Here is a 15,513-nt window from a genome sequence, read left to right on the forward strand (position 1 = left end):
CACCCATTCTCATGCATGGGGCTGTAGATGAGCAGGTTGAGAGCTTCAAGTTCCTTGGTGTCCACATCACCAACCAGCTAGATTGGTCCAAACACCAAGACAGTCGTGAAGAGGGCACGACAAAGCCTATTGCCCCTCGGGAAACTAAAAAGATTTGACATGGGTCCTCAGATCCTCAAAAGGTTCTACAGCTGCAACATCGAGATTATCCCGACTGGTTGCATCACTGCCTGGTATGGCAACTGCTCGGCCTTTGATCGCAAGATACTACAGAGGGTAGTGCGTACGGCACAGTACATCACTGCAACTAAGCTGCCTGCCATCCAGGACCTCTATACCAGGCGATGTCAGAGGAAGGCCCTAAAAATTGTCAAAGACTCCAGCCACCCCAATCTTAGACTGTTCTCTCTACTACCACACAGCAAGCTGGAGCGCAATGTCTCAGACCAAAATACTTCTTAACAGCTTCTACTATGCATTGTGGACTATACAATGCCAAGTGTGTGCAAAGCTGTCATCAAGGCAACATTGAAGAATCACAAATATAAAATATATTTTGATTTGTTTAACACTTTTTTGGTAAATACATAATTTCATGTGTGTTATTTCATAGTGTTGATGTCTTCATTGTTATTCTACAATGTAGAAAATAGTCAAAATAAAGAAATGCCAAGAGTGTGCAATGCTATCATCAAGGCAAAGGGTAGCTACTTTGAAGAATCTCAAATATAAAATATATTTTGTTTTGTTTAACACTTTTTTGGTTACTTCACTATTATTCTACAATGTAGAAAATAGTCAAAATAAAGAGAAAACCTTGAACGAATAGGTGTGTCCAAACTTTTGACTTGTACTGTATGTTGCATGTTATGTCTTGAATCTTGATCTCAGTTGTTCCTTCCTGTCATGACAAGCACCTTGAAGAAATCGAATGCTCGGGCAGGGCTTCTACTTCTCTGACCGTTATTGTGTTGAATGACACTGTAAGTTGCTGTTCATAATGGATATTTCATGTATCTTTCTTTTTAGATAAAACTCCCACTTTTGAGATAAAACTCCCACTTTGGGTTTATAAGAGAGGTTGGGGGTGGAGGGGGAAGGGAAGGGAAGCGGGGGGGTGGGAATGAGGAAGAAGATTAGGGGGAGATAAGAGGGAGAAACAGTGCGAGCTAGTTAGCTGAAAAAGTACGGTGACATTTTGTCACATTCTAGACCTCTCCGCTAATTCAAGAGAATATTCTCTGCCACTTCTAGGTGTATCAATCCATACTGTGTTAGCTGCAAAGACGGTGGTGTGCTCCATACTACATTGTAACAGTTTATACATTCACACTGGTAAGTGATACATCTGAATATAAATTATTCTTTATTCACTGGTGTAAATTAATTATAATCTGCACTGTTTAAATTGCTCAGGGAGTTACATTTTAATATATCTTTAGATTATGTGGATATGATGGATTTTTTTCAAATCTGTTTTACTGTGTGCCAGCTAATGTTCTAGACTAGCACTAAAACAACAGATTAAACTACCAAATCAACCTTGATGAGTTGAATTAGGCATGCTAGCCCTGTGCTGGAGCAACATAACTTTAATTTATATCGGCAACATGTTAAACACATGTTAGAGCGTCTGCTAAATGACTTAAATGTAATGTAAATGTTAATGTATTGTGAATTGTATGTTTACCGGTAGCTCAGACTAGCCCTCAAATTCAAATCTGGACCTTGAAGCCAGTTCCATAGATGTTTTTATTTTATTCTTCCCCTCTAATCAGGGACTGGTTTAGACCTGGGAAACCAGTTGTGTGCAATTCATTATCAAGTAGAACAGAAAAACTGCAGTTCTCCAGACCTCGTAGGGTAAGATTTGAACACCCCTGTTCTATAACTTTCTGAATCTATAGCTTTTGATTTTTCTCTCTCTGAGGTGATGTCTGGTCCACAGGTGGTTCTGGTCACTGGCTCCACCCGTGGCCTGGGGTTAGCCATAGTGCAGGCGTTGTGCCAGGGCTTTAAAGGGGATGTGTATCTGAGTGCCCGGGACGTCCTGATGGGGGCCATGGTTGTCGAGGATCTGCAGAGGGAGGGACTCAAGCCCAGACTCCTCCAGCTGGACATCACAGACCCGGTCAGCATCCAGGCAGCCCGGCAGCATTTCATGAAGGAGTACGGGGGTCTGGATGTGCTGATCAACAACGCAGGCATCGCCCCAAAACGTAACTACACATTAATGTTACACAAACACACACCATAAGTCTATGACACACTAGCAATACACAGCTGATTCAAATAATCAAAGCTTAATGATGAGTTGGTTATTTGAATCAGCTGTGTAGTGCTCGGGCAAAAAACTAAACTAGCCACAGGACCGAGTTTGGGAAACCCTGCAATAAGAGTATTGTGTGTTAGCTGGCATGGGATGCAGTGCCATTTAAAGTGAACTAATAGCTCCCTCTGTGTCCAGGAGGTGACCCTGCATCCTTTGGCAGCCAAGCAGAACGCATTCTCCAAACCAACTTCTTCGCCACCAGAGACATGTGCAATGAATTTCTCCCTCTCCTGAAGAAAGATGGTAAACCCTTGTTTCATGGGGGAAAACTATCACTGATTTGGTAGTGTACCCAGTGATTATTTTGTATTATAAGATGGGTGGGTCTAATCCTGAATACTGATTGGTTAAAACTGCATTCCAGTCGGTGTCTATTCCACAAGATTCCAAAAGCTAAATCTGAAATATATTACCTTAAAATGCCCATGTATCTGTTCCATCTGACTGCTCAACCCACTGTCTCTCCGACATTTGAAAAATTGTTTCAATATTCAAATTCGATTTCCAGCTGTCCAATAGTAATATATGTGTTGGGAGGAGACAGACAGGCAGGCAGCGTTTCTCAGCCAGTCGAAATCATGAATCATCTGGCATTATTTGTATGGGTATATACAAAGAAATGTCAATTGGAAAAAAAGGGCAAACGAAACGAAGTGCAGCTAGTTTGCGTTCTTTCCAGCTTCAGTTTGAAGTGATCGTTTTCGCTGTGTTGTTGGCTAGCTGTGTTCTGACGAGTGAGCACATTTTCTATGCCAGCCGAAATCGCGCCTTATTAGCTCATTGTTATGGATGTATCCAAATAAATGTCACTGGAAAACAGCTTAAACAAATGCGGCTACTTTGCTGTTATTCTGGCTGCACTTTTTGACGTGACTGTAAATTAGCCGTAGTTAGTTAGATAGCAAGCAAGGCATACGAATGTTGCCAGCCAGTATGGCAATAGAACATTTAGAACGAACGACTGGGTCGCGTCCATGGCAACCGAACCAATAGAACGAACGGCTTGGGTAGCAAGCCTAGATTTGTGTCAGGACTATATCTTGTGGAAGGATGAAATAGTATGAATAAATTAATAAAAATAACGTTTTAATTAAAATATGTCTAACGTTTTTAATTAAAATATGTCAATCATTATTTGAATGTATTGCTAACCCGTTGTAATAAAATGATAATGCCCTCGAAGCCGTTGTTTGGATAATATATTGGCGCGGTTTGCAGGCCTGAGACGAACAACACCCGTGCCAATATATCCTCCAAATACCGACTTCTCGGCCATTATTACATAATTATACAATAGGTGGGTCTAATACTGAATGCTGATTGGTTAAAACCGCATTCCAGTCGGTGTCTATTACACAAGTTACCGCAGTCTAAATCTATGACGTTAAAATGTTTATTTACTCTGTTCCATCTGACTGCGCAATCCACTGTCTCATCCACTGTCAATCCACTGTCTCATCCACTATAAAAAGCATCTAGACATTATCTTGACTTCGTTTTGGGCCTAACAACACCCATGCCAAATCACTTAATTAATCTACATATGATGTTTCCTTTAACTTAACTGTATGTCTGTCTGTTATAGGGAGGATAGTGAATGTTGCCAGCATCGTGGGCTATATCACCCTCTATATGTGTTCTCTGGACCTCCAGGCCAGGCTCTGCAGTGATGACATCACAGAGGAGGAGCTAGTGGCTCTAATGAAGCGCTTTGTTGCCGAGGCCAAAGCTGGAGACCACATCAACAAGGGCTGGCCAAATTCAGTCTATGGGGTGTCCAAAATAGGCCTGATGGCCCTTACCCGGATCCAGGCCCGCAGGCTAAGAAGAGAGATGCCCCAGAGAGGGATTCTGATAAACTCCTGCTGCCCGGGCTGGGTGAAGTCTGACATGACCTATCCCAATGGGACCAAGACGCCTGCGGAGGGGGCTGACACACCTGTGTACCTGGCGCTGTTGCCTCCAGCAACACTGGAGCCCCAGGGGGAGTTTGTAGTGGATAGACAGGTACAGGTATGGGCGGGGTCACCAACAGGTGCAACAATTGATGAGGGACCCTGACTTAAGACCCTTTCATCTGCTGCTATAATATATACAAGTAACTGCCAAAATAAAGGAAACAGCAACATAAAGTCTCTTAGTAGGATGTAGGGTTAGGGTTAGTCAGAACAGCTTCAATGCACCTTGGCATAGATTCTACAAGTGTCTGGAACTATATCGGAGGTGTGCGACACCGTTCTTCCTCAAGAAATTCCATTATTTTGTGCTTTGTTGAAGGTGGTGGAAAACGCTCTCAGGCGCCACTCCAGAATCTCCCATAAGTGTTCAATTGGGTTGAGATCTGGTGACTGAGATGGCAAATGGTTTACATCGTATTCATACTCATCAAACCATTAAGTGACCACTCCTGCCCTATGGAGCGCAAGTCCACCCAATCAGATTGAGCAAAAAAATTATTATAATATTTTCCAAATGGGACATTATTTTTTATTTTTCCCCAAGTACAGTACTTGACCTGGGCAGGAGTTCACCGGAAATGAATACCCGGCACCTCAAATGTTCTTCTGCTTGAGTTCCTTCACCTCCTATAGAATATTAGCACAAAAGTATTTGAGTTCACTTAAATATAAATAGTACCGGCACCCAAAATGACTACCGGCACATATTTCAGTCCAAGTCTAGCACTGGTCTAAACATGCATACACCATCAGATAGAATTCATAGCAAGCAGTAGGGGGGGGACATCGAAAGGGATATTTATATTAATAATAATACATTTTATTTGCCAGATGCTTTTCAGGACACACAATGACATCTTACATAAAATCGAGTGCTGTACTAAAATCTATTTTAATTTAGGCTTATATAATTAATTTGAATTATTATTGATTATTTACTGTTAAACTAATTTTAAAAAACTAAACAATCAGCTTATCAATTTCTAAATAAAGGGTGGGTTCTGTTATCGTCATTTAACATTCAAACAGGTTCTGGCTTGTGTCACTTCATACTGATACCATGTGCTGTAAACCGTAGCTATTGCTGTGTTGGCTAAGCTACACTGTGTAGGCTACTCACTGTTAGCTAGCTAAGACTCACTAGTCAACTTAGCTAGCAAAAACAAGTAAAATGGCCAAACAAAGCTCAGTGTACATTTTTTAAAAGAGACCGTGCATAGAAGAGGATGTTGGAGAATTTGCCAAGTTATTTGATATCAGTGATTTTGACATGAAGGCCGGCCAGTCCCCCTGTATCAATCACTGATTGCATTGGTCTAATCAAGGGCCTTAAAGAGATTTTCAGTACATTCAGAGACAACGATCAGCACTTCAACAATGTTTTCATTCAACACTTTCAGAAATCATGCTCTTAACCACTAGACTGTATCAGAGCATCATGTTCTAGTCTAATAGGTCTATGGTTTATTATGTGCCATCAACAGATTTCTGCCTACGCCACTGGATGGAGGCATTGTCATCCTATAGCCAAAATAATGGCCTGGACAGCATTTTATACATGACCCTAAGCATGATAGAATGTTCATTGCTTGATTAACTCAGGAGCCACACCTGAGTGGAAGTGCTTTCAATATACTTTGTAGGCCTTCCCTCATCAACTCGTGTTTCCATTATTTTGGCAGTTATATATATATATATATGTATGTGTGTGTGTGTGTGTGTGAATTAACCATAAGGTATTGGTGTATAATAACCATTTAATAACCACATCAGTAAAGAGCAATTCAAAAACCATTGTAATTTGTCTTTTATTTGCAGTTTATCTACTGCACTGTGAAGTGTTTGCAGAGCCAGAGGATATGGTTGATGTCCACTGAATAGTTAAACACCTCACTTCATTGTCTCAAAAATGACTGTAAAAATTTAATGAAAACGAGCCAGGGGATAGGTTGATGTGCACGGAATAGTTAAACACGTTACTTAATTGTCTCTGTAAACGTGTAATGAAAACGATTGGTTGATAAAAAGTAAACATATTAAACATGCAGCTTGTCTGCAGTTATTTGGTCAGGCCTCTTCGCTCCAGCTTTGACCAATACCTGACAGTGACTCGAGAGGTTTCTAAACATCGCACATCCCGGAATGTACCAAAGCCGGGGGTGGCAGTGAGACAAGAGAGAATAATACTTTCAGATTTGAACACTGAATGCAAGAAACAGGTTTACCCACCACGGTTGACTCGTTTATTCATGAAGACGTTTAAGTGACCTTGTGAGGGGCTTTTATAGCTTGTGAAGATAAATCCTGCTCCTAAGCGGTCGTAGCTATTCACCCCCCTTCCCCTAAGAGCAGGAAGTGCACTCTCCTAGCTCCGCTCGTGTGCATTGAATCAGCTGAGTTTGGGGATGCCACCCCTTTGGGTTTAGCAGGATCTGCTCAAGACAAATTTGGGGAATGGGAAACGCAATCTAGACAGAACGGTTGGTTGTCGGTTTCTTCAAGCAGAACGGACGCTACATCCAGACCTGTTAACCATCACCGTTTTGCCGGGGTTGAGGGAAATTTGAGAGCTTAAACCGGAGCTTGTTTTGCAGTTGGTGAGTCATTGATGAACCCATATGATGCACATTGTGTTTTATTGTTTACCGCACCACGTGATAGCACGTTGATACAACATATTTCCCATTTTAATGAGCTGCTTTCTCCCTAGTTCACGTTTTCCTGTTGTGAATCAATATGATCTAAATATGGTGCATTGTAGCCTACTATACAAATTAATTTGACTCGTTGGTCCACAGGGACATGATGTACCGTGGTAGTTTGGGCCATGTCTTGTGGCGATTGAAACCCGCTGTCATAATCAACTGTATAGACTGAGTGGGCAACTCTATCAGACCTACCTTTTAATCTGAAACATCAACAGACATCCAATTTCAATTATTCAATTATTGTTATTAATAATTATTATTTCAATTATTGTTGCTTTGCACTGCTTCATCAACAACATGCATGCCAGTCTTTCCTGGTTGAGGGTTGACGGGGGATGAACTGCTTCTAGTTTTTATGTGAAATAATACTGTGATGAAAGTTCCAGATTGTCTCCATGATCAAATAACAACTTAGACACCCATATATACCCCACAAGACATGCCAGTAGCGGTCTCTTCACAGTCCCCAAGTCCAAAACGAATTCACTGCATCGCACAGTATTATACAGAGCCATCCACGGAACTCCCTTTAATCTCCAATTACTCAAACAAACAGCAAAATGACCTTTAAAAATCGGATTAAACAACATCTCATGGAATGGTGGGGACTGTAAGGGGACACACTCTAACACACTAATTATTTTTAGTGTTTTGTTGTATTTTACATTTAAGTGACTGTCCTTGTGTATCAGTGTTTTGTTGTATTTTACATTTAAGTGACTGTCCTTGTGTATCAGTGTTTTGTTGTATTTTACATTTAAGTGACTGTCCTTGTGTATCAGTGTTTTGTTGTATTTTACATTTAAGTGACTGTCCTTGTGTATCAGTGTTTTGTTGTATTTTACATTTAAGTGACTGTCCTTGTGTATCAGTGTTTTGTTACTTGTCATGTTTTTTTTGTGGACCCCAGGAAGAGTAGATGCTGCTTCTGCAAAATCTAATGGGGATGGAAATAAATAAACAAAAAAATAAACACCACAGGAAAGATGAGGAAGTGGTGGAATTTGAGGAGTTATTTTTAACAGAGCATGTAGATGATGATGTCATGAGAGTTCCGGGTCCTTTAGATCCTGCCAAAGATGCTGAGTGAGACAGACAGTATTTAGCTGGAAGAGCAGGAGCTTGCCTAATACATTGCCAATAACATCTGATTGGATGAAATCCTCTTCTCACTCACTCATACACACAGACGGAAATCCCTGATTTGCTTTCTCACTCTCCATTGCCATGCCATCTTACATAATGCTGTCTGGTATATAGAGTCACATTCAAAGGCTCTGCCATGACTGAGCTCTGCCATGACTGAGTCTTTAACAGCAGTGTCTGTCCCATCCTAGCAGTTCTGGCCTGTCCAATTCATATTAGAAGTCTCACAAGTCTTGTGCAATAGTGTTATATTACAGTCAGTTTCATAATCTGGTAACGAATATCTCTTTGCTCTTTGTGAGTCCACCCTCTAAACACACAGTCGTCGTCGTCTCTCCCCCCCCCCCCCCTTCAGGCACAAACGTTGCAGGCTTACTGGAGTGCTCGCTGCTCCCTATCAGCATGTTCATGACACGGAGAATGAGTGTTTGACGGGCTGCTCCAGGCTTTATTCCGTGTTGAAGTTCAACTTTGGGATAAACTACAATGTATTTGAGTATTTGCATGATGTAGCTCCAGGCCTAAATATTGACATTTCCTTGTTTGAATTCAAACAGACATTTTGTGATTAGATAAAATTCCAGGAAAATATGTTTAAACCCAATTTTTTGAAAGATATGTGTGTATCCACACAGTGATATTTGCATAGGGTTAGTAGATCACTTGACAGGCTTGAGGTTGTCCTATATGCAAATCCTCCTGTATTTCTGCACATAACCTGACCTGACCTGTTCATATTGCCTACCTACTTGTTTGTCAGGAGAGAACTTACAACATTAGCAGAAATTGGAAGAGAGACAGAAAGGAAAGAAGAGAGAGTCTGACTGTGTAGATCTGTGGATGCGTCAGCAACTGTTCTGAGACTAGCCTTTTCAGTAAGTTTTGTCTTAAAGGCAAAGTACTGACCTAACCTTTTTAAAGGAGAGGTTCTGATCCAATCTGTATTAAAGGTAGTTCTAATGGCTAGTGCTGTGTGAGAGAATGTTCCATTCACATATTTTCTGTCCAGGGCTAGACAGACTAGGCTAGTCAATCAGTTCAGTCATACTGATATTACTGTGTTTTGTGTGTGTCTTTGTGTCAAAATCAAAGTTTATTGGTCGAGTACACAGTTTAGAAGATGTTATAGCGGGTGCAGTGAAATGCTTATGTTACTAGCGCCTAACAATGCAGTAAAATGTCAAACAAGGACATAAATAAAAAGTACAACATAAAGAAATCAAGAACGTAACAGTAATCCAAATGCAATCTATATGTACAGTACCAGTCAAAAGTTTGGACACGCCTACTCATTCCAGGGTTTTTCTTTATTTTTAAAATATTTTCTATATTGTAGAATAATAGCGACGACATCTAAACTATGAAATAACACATATGGAATCATGTAGTAACCAAAAAAGTGTTAAACAAATCAAAATATATTTTATATTTGAGATTCTTCAAAGTAGCCACCCTTTGCCTTGATGACAGCTTTGCACACTCTTGGCATTCTCTCAACCAGCTTTATGAGGTTGTCACAGTCATACCGAAATTACTGCTTTGTGCATGTATGTGTGTACCACAGCAGTAAATTGCAATAAATCTGTGTAATGCATTGAGTTTGGCAGTGATTTGCAGGATTTAGTGGATGAGTGTGTTAGGCATTGTCGGCTAGGTCCCGAATAGGAAGTGATGTAAGGCTGTCAACGCCACTGCTTACTCATCAGTTTGGATTCCCCTCAGTGATATAATTATGCTCCCTATAGTTATCTCAGTCTCAGTCTGTCTCTTTGTCTTCCATTCTGTCTCCACATCTCTGAGCTTGTCTGAGATAAATGTATAGAGACAAACAGAGACAGAAATCAATCCATGTGTGTGTGTGTTCAGCTTGTTTCCAGGATTTCAACACACTACCGATCAATGTTGTCGAGGAGACACAGATAGAGAATTATGGGCATGGCTAACAAACAAGCAAGCAGCCCCTAGCTAACTCCTGTCAATTAGAGATGTTGACATGAGATTGCCCTAATTAATCAACTGGTTGAGCGTACTGTGATCTCACCATCCACACACAGCCTTTAACACAGACACAAAGTGACAGAGAGCTAGGCTATTGCACATATAGATGGGAGGGACATGGGGTTTGGGATGTGAGCAGGCGGTTACGGGTAGGTAGGTGACCGGTATACCGCAGACAGAGTACTTTGTCATTGACACTTATTCTGACTTGGTTAGTGGCTGCCATGTTAGTGTTGTTCAGCAGCACAATGTTCTCTCCTGTTTCCATGGATCAAGGGATTTAGTTTTATAGTGCTTCCTCACTGTTGTTCTGTTATTGAAGGAATTATTTCCAAAGGGAAGCTCACCTACTACTGTCCTGGAGTGACCAGAATGAGACTCCGCACATGTGTCAGTGTCTTTAACGAAACAGCCAGGGCAATCGTTTTAGTCTGGGTAGCCATTTGATTAGATGTACAGGAAGGAGTCTTATGGGTTGGGGGTAGAAGCTGTTTAGAAGCCTCTTGGACCTATACTTGGTGCTCCGGTACTGCTTGCCATGTGGTAGCAGAGAGAACCATCTATGACTTGGGTGGCTGGATTCTTTGACAAATTTTAGGGCCTTCCTCTGGCACCGCCTGGTATAGAGGTCCTGGATGGCAGGAAGCTTGGCCCCAGTGATGTACTGGGTCGTACGCACTACCCTCTGTAGTGTCTTGCAATCGGAGGCCGAGCAGTTGCCATACCAGGCAGTGATACATCCAGTCATGAGGCTCTCGATGGTGGAGCTGTAGAACCTTTTGAGGATCTGAGGCACCCATGTCAAATCCTTTCAGTCTCCTGAGGGGGAATAGGTTTTGTCATGACCTCTTCATGACTGTCTTGGTGTGCTTGGACCATGTTTGCTGGCGATGTGGACATGACTGCCTGGTATGATGTGATGATGTTCCCTACCCGTACCACCTGGGGGCGGCCCGTAAGGAAGTCCAGGATCCAGTTGCGGAGGGAGGTTTTTAGTCCCAGGGTCCTTAGCTTAGTGATGAGCTTTGAAGGCACTATTGTGTTGAACGCTGAGCTGTAGTCAATGAATAGCATTCTCACGTAGGTGTTCCTTTTATGCAGGTGGGAAAGGGCATAATTTGGAAATAAATTCATTAAAAATCCTACAATGTGATTTTCTGGATTTCTTTTCTCATTTTGTCTGTCATAGTTGAAGTGTACCTATGATGAAAATTACAGGCTTCTCTCATCTTTTTAAGTGGGAGAACTTGCACAATTGGTGGCTGACTAAGTACTTTTTTGCCCCACTGTATATGTCCACCTCTTGAACATCAGACTCTGAGGCCTCATCTTCACTGTTACTTTCCAACCTTATTGAGGATGGCTCGTTGTCAGGCTCCAAAAGCCTCAAATTAGCCCGGATGGCCACCAATTTTTCAACCCTTGTATTGGTCAACCCTTGTATTGGTCAGCGCGTGCACACTAAGACCGCTGATGTTGGTGGGATTTGGAGGATGATGGAGGCAACAGGGGGAAGAGTCTCAGATCCACAAAGTCCCTTCCACCAGGTGGCTGATGAGATATGTTGGCATGACTGCCGTATTGCATCTCCTTCCCAAAGCCCTTGCTCGGAAGTGTACTTCGCCAGACTGCCAAGAACCTCGCCCTCATCCAGGCCAAGTTGGCGAGACACGATAGTGATGACACCATAGGCCTTGTTGATCTCTGCACCAGACAGGATGCTCTTGCCAGCATACTTAGGGTCCAACATGTACGCTGCAGCGTGTATGGGCTTCAGGCAGAAGTCTTCACGCTTTTTGATTTATTTCAGGACTGCAGTTTACTCTGCTTGGAGCAACAGTGAAGTGGGCAGGGTCTGAACATCAGACAGGATGGCATTGTCTCCCTCATTCTGTGCAATGGCTACTGCTATAGGTTACAGGAGTTTCAGGCTGCTTACCACTCTCCCAAAATACATCATCCAGGAGGATCCTCTTGATGGGGCTGTCCATATCGGCAGACTGTGACATGGCCATTTCTTGGAGTGACTCCTTCCCCTCCAGGAGACTGTCAAACATGATGACAAGACCACCTCAACGGGTGTTGCTGGGCAGCTTCAATGTGGTGTTCTTATTCTTCTCACTTTACTTGGTGAGTTAGATTACTTCTATAACTTGATGACCCTTCACGTACCTTACCATTTTCCTTGGCTCTCTCGTAGAGTGTACCCATTGTTTTCAGTGCCACGATGTCCTTGAGGAGCAGATTCATTGCATGAGCAGCACAGCCAATGGGTGTGATGTGAGGGTACAACTCCTCTACTTTAGACCCAGCAGCCTTCATGTTCGCAGCATTGTCTGTCACCAATGCAAATACCTTCTGGGGTCCAAGGTCACTGATGACCTCCTTCAGCTCATCTGCATTGTAGAGACCGGTGTGTCTGTTGTTCCTTGTGTCTGTGCTCTTGTAGAATACTGGTTGAAGGGTGGAGATGATGTAGTTAATTATTCCTTGCCCATGAACATTCGACCACCCATCAGAGATGATTGGAATACAGTCTGCTTTCTATATGATTTGCTTGACCTTCGCTTGAACTCTGTTGAACTCTGCATCCAGCAAATGAGTAGATAAAGTATGTCTGGTTGGAGGGGTGTAAACTCGGCAAAGAATATTCAGAAATCCAATACACATTGCCTGTGAGCATCAGAGGTGACCCAGTTGAATACACAGCTCGAGCAAGACCATCATTAGCATTTCATTTCAATTCAATTCAAGGGCTTTATTGGCATGGGAAACATGTGTTAACATGTTACTATGTCTCTGACTACATTCCTCCATTGTAGAGGTCGATCAATTAATCGGAATGGCCAATTTCAAATTTTCATAACAATCGGAAATCTGTATTTTTCGTCGCCGATTTTTTTAATTTTAATACTAGGCAAGTCAGTTAAGAACACATTCTTATTTTCAATGATGGCCTAGGAATGGTGGGTTAACTGCCTCGTTCAGGGGCAGAACGACAGATTTTCACCTTGTCAGCTCGGGGGATCCAGTCTTGCAACCTTACAGTTAACTAGTCCAACGCAATAACGACCTGCCTCTCTCTCCTTGCACTTCACAAGGAGTCTGCCTGTTACGCAAATTCAGTAAGCCAAGGTAAGTTGCTAGCTAGCATTAAACTTATCTTATAAGAAAAACAATCAATCATAATCACTACACATGGTTGATGATATTACTAGATATTATCTACCGTGTCCTGCGTTGCATATAATCTGACTGAGCATACAAGCATACAAGTATCTAAGTATCTGACTGAGCGGTGGTAGGCAGAAGCAGGCGCGTAAACATTCATTCAAACAGCACTTTTGTGCGTTTTGCCAGCAGCTCTTCGTTGTGCGTCAAGCATTGTGCTGTTTATGACTTCAAGCCTATCAACTCCCGAGATGAGGCTGGTGTAACCGAAGTGAAATGGCTAGCTAGTTAGCGCGCGCTAATAGCGTTTCAAACGTCACTCGCTCTGAGCCTTCTAGTAGTTGTTCCCCGCGCTCTGCATGGGTAACGCTCCTTCGATGGTGGCTGTTGTCGTTGTGTTGCTGGTTCGAGCCCAGGGAGGAACGAGGAGAGGGATGGAAGCTATACTGTTACACTGGCAATACTAAAGTGCCTATAAGAATATCTAATAGTCAAAGGTTAATGAAATACAAATGGTATAGAGGGAAATAGTCCTAAAATTCCTATAATAACTACAACCTAAAACTTTTTACCTGGGAATATTGAAGACTCATGTTAAAAGGAACCACCAGCTTTTATATGTTCTCATGTTCTGAGCAAGGAACTGAAACATTAGCTTTCTTACATAGCACATATTGCACTTTTTCTTTCTTCTCCAACACTTTGTTTTTGCATTATTTAAACCAAATTGAACATGTTTCATTATTTACTTTAGGCTAAATGTATTTTATTGATGTATTATATTAAGTTATAATAAGTGTTCATTCAGTATGGTTGTAATTGTCATTATTACAAATAAAAAAATAAAAGATTTGGATGATTAACCTGTATCGGCTTTTTTGGTCCTACAATAATCGTTATCGGTGTTGAAAAATCATAATCGGTCGACCTCTACTCCATTGACTCAAAACTTGTGACCATGAGCTGTTGCTATCGATAAGGTGGCTAATTCATTATTTTCACCTCGAATAGAAGTAGTGGGACTTTTATCAGAGGTTGCTTGTTGTGACCACTGAGGGAACTTTATGTACTTGGCCATAATTTAGCAAATGTAGACAACTTTTCCTTTTACATTAGCTGCAGTGAAATGTCTCTACAAATCAGATGGTGCCCTTGGCATTTTCCTGTTAGATGAAACAACTCATTTGTAAGATGAACATTTACAAATGAAACATGTATGGAAACAGGTGAATTAACACTCCTCAGTTAGCATGCTCAAGCAAGCTAAAACCCACATGGTAGCAAAAAATAACTTGTTAACAAGTTATAAATTATTTAAACACACTTTGCTATAGGCTACTATTCACTAGTTAACAAAAAATAATGTATGTCGCAAATATTTTCACCCCACCCAGTACTGTAATCCAAACCAGAAAGCATGTAGCCCTTGGCTCAGACAGTGTAGTAGTATGGCCTCAATAGCATCTCATTAGTGTGCAAGGTCTTGATAATCAGCTGTACATGTGATGGAAGAATGCACTGTGCATGCAGAGGGTTTCAATTCCACTGAATTGGGGATAATTTTACCAAAATATGCCACAAGACCTAGAATTGCCTTGTGTATCCCACATAAAAGGTTCACTGTTATAAGCAAACTTTTAAAAAATAATTTTAAAACAAAATTCCCCAAATGAAATTTACCGGAAAGTTTTCGACCCTTTGCAATCCTACTGCTACGCTCGTGTCACTGGGCAGCTCTTTGCTGTGCTCCCCTTTGTAGTCTGTAATAGTTTGCAAGCCCTGCCACATCCAAAGAGCATCGGAGCCAGTGTAGTATGATTCGATCTTCGTCCTGTATTGACGCTTTGACTGTTTGATGGTTCATCGGAGGGCATAGCGGAATTTCTTATAAGTTTCCGGCTAAGAGTACCACCGCACCTTGAAAGAGAGAACTCTACCCTTTAGCTCAGTGCGGATGTTGCTTGTAGTCCATGGCTTCTGGTTGGTGTATGTACGTACAGTCACTGTGGGAACGACATCATCGATGCAGTTATTGATAAAGCCAGTGCCTGATGTGGTGTACTCCTCAATGCCATCGGAAGAATCCTGGAACATATTCCAGTCTGTGCTAGCACAACAGTCCTGTAGCTTAGCATCCGATTCATTTGACAACTTTTTTTATTGACCGAGTCACTAGTGCTTTCTGATTTAGTTTTGGCTT

At 41.8% G+C, this 15,513-nt stretch overlaps 2 protein-coding genes across 5 annotated transcripts in view; both read left to right on the forward strand.

The window, feature by feature from the left end:
* The first annotated feature begins 897 nt into the window (after positions 1-897).
* On the forward strand, positions 898-5,057 carry LOC124044125 (carbonyl reductase [NADPH] 1-like). 4 transcript variants are annotated; one of them, XM_046363600.1, is made up of 6 exons: positions 898-983; positions 1,255-1,335; positions 1,779-1,863; positions 1,949-2,219; positions 2,468-2,575; positions 3,918-5,057. In XM_046363600.1, the coding sequence occupies exons 4-6, from the start codon at positions 2,054-2,056 to the stop codon at positions 4,391-4,393; spliced, it is 750 nt and encodes a 249-aa protein (XP_046219556.1). In that variant the 5' UTR covers positions 898-983; positions 1,255-1,335; positions 1,779-1,863; positions 1,949-2,053; the 3' UTR covers positions 4,394-5,057. The 4 variants fall into 4 exon arrangements, with proteins under 4 accessions (XP_046219556.1, XP_046219554.1, XP_046219555.1 ...); XM_046363598.1 differs by lacking the exon at positions 1,779-1,863 and having other exon boundaries at positions 1,931-2,219; XM_046363599.1 differs by lacking the exon at positions 898-983 and having other exon boundaries at positions 1,147-1,335.
* A 19-nt stretch (positions 5,058-5,076) lies between these two features.
* LOC124044455 (protein dopey-2-like) overlaps positions 5,077-15,513 on the forward strand; it is a 30,163-nt gene continuing 19,726 nt past the window's right edge. The window contains exon 1 of the mRNA XM_046364088.1: positions 5,077-6,887. The gene's annotated coding sequence lies outside the window, so the exon portion shown is untranslated. The remainder of the gene's footprint in view (positions 6,888-15,513) is intronic.

Source organism: Oncorhynchus gorbuscha, linkage group LG09, assembly GCF_021184085.1.
Source record: "Oncorhynchus gorbuscha isolate QuinsamMale2020 ecotype Even-year linkage group LG09, OgorEven_v1.0, whole genome shotgun sequence".
NCBI classification, from domain to species: domain Eukaryota; kingdom Metazoa; phylum Chordata; class Actinopteri; order Salmoniformes; family Salmonidae; genus Oncorhynchus; species Oncorhynchus gorbuscha.

What these genes read in the sequence shown, in the direction of transcription:
- LOC124044125 (XM_046363598.1), top strand. Translation starts at nt 1,934, where the DNA reads ATGTCTGGTCCACAGGTGGTTCTGGTCACTGGCTCCACCCGTGGCCTG. An exon ending in CGCAGGCATCGCCCCAAAAC is followed by an intron (nt 2,220 to 2,467) that starts GTAACTACACAT and finishes CTCTGTGTCCAG; the next exon opens with GAGGTGACCCTGCATCCTTT. An exon ending in CCCTCTCCTGAAGAAAGATG is followed by an intron (nt 2,576 to 3,917) that starts GTAAACCCTTGT and finishes TGTCTGTTATAG; the next exon opens with GGAGGATAGTGAATGTTGCC.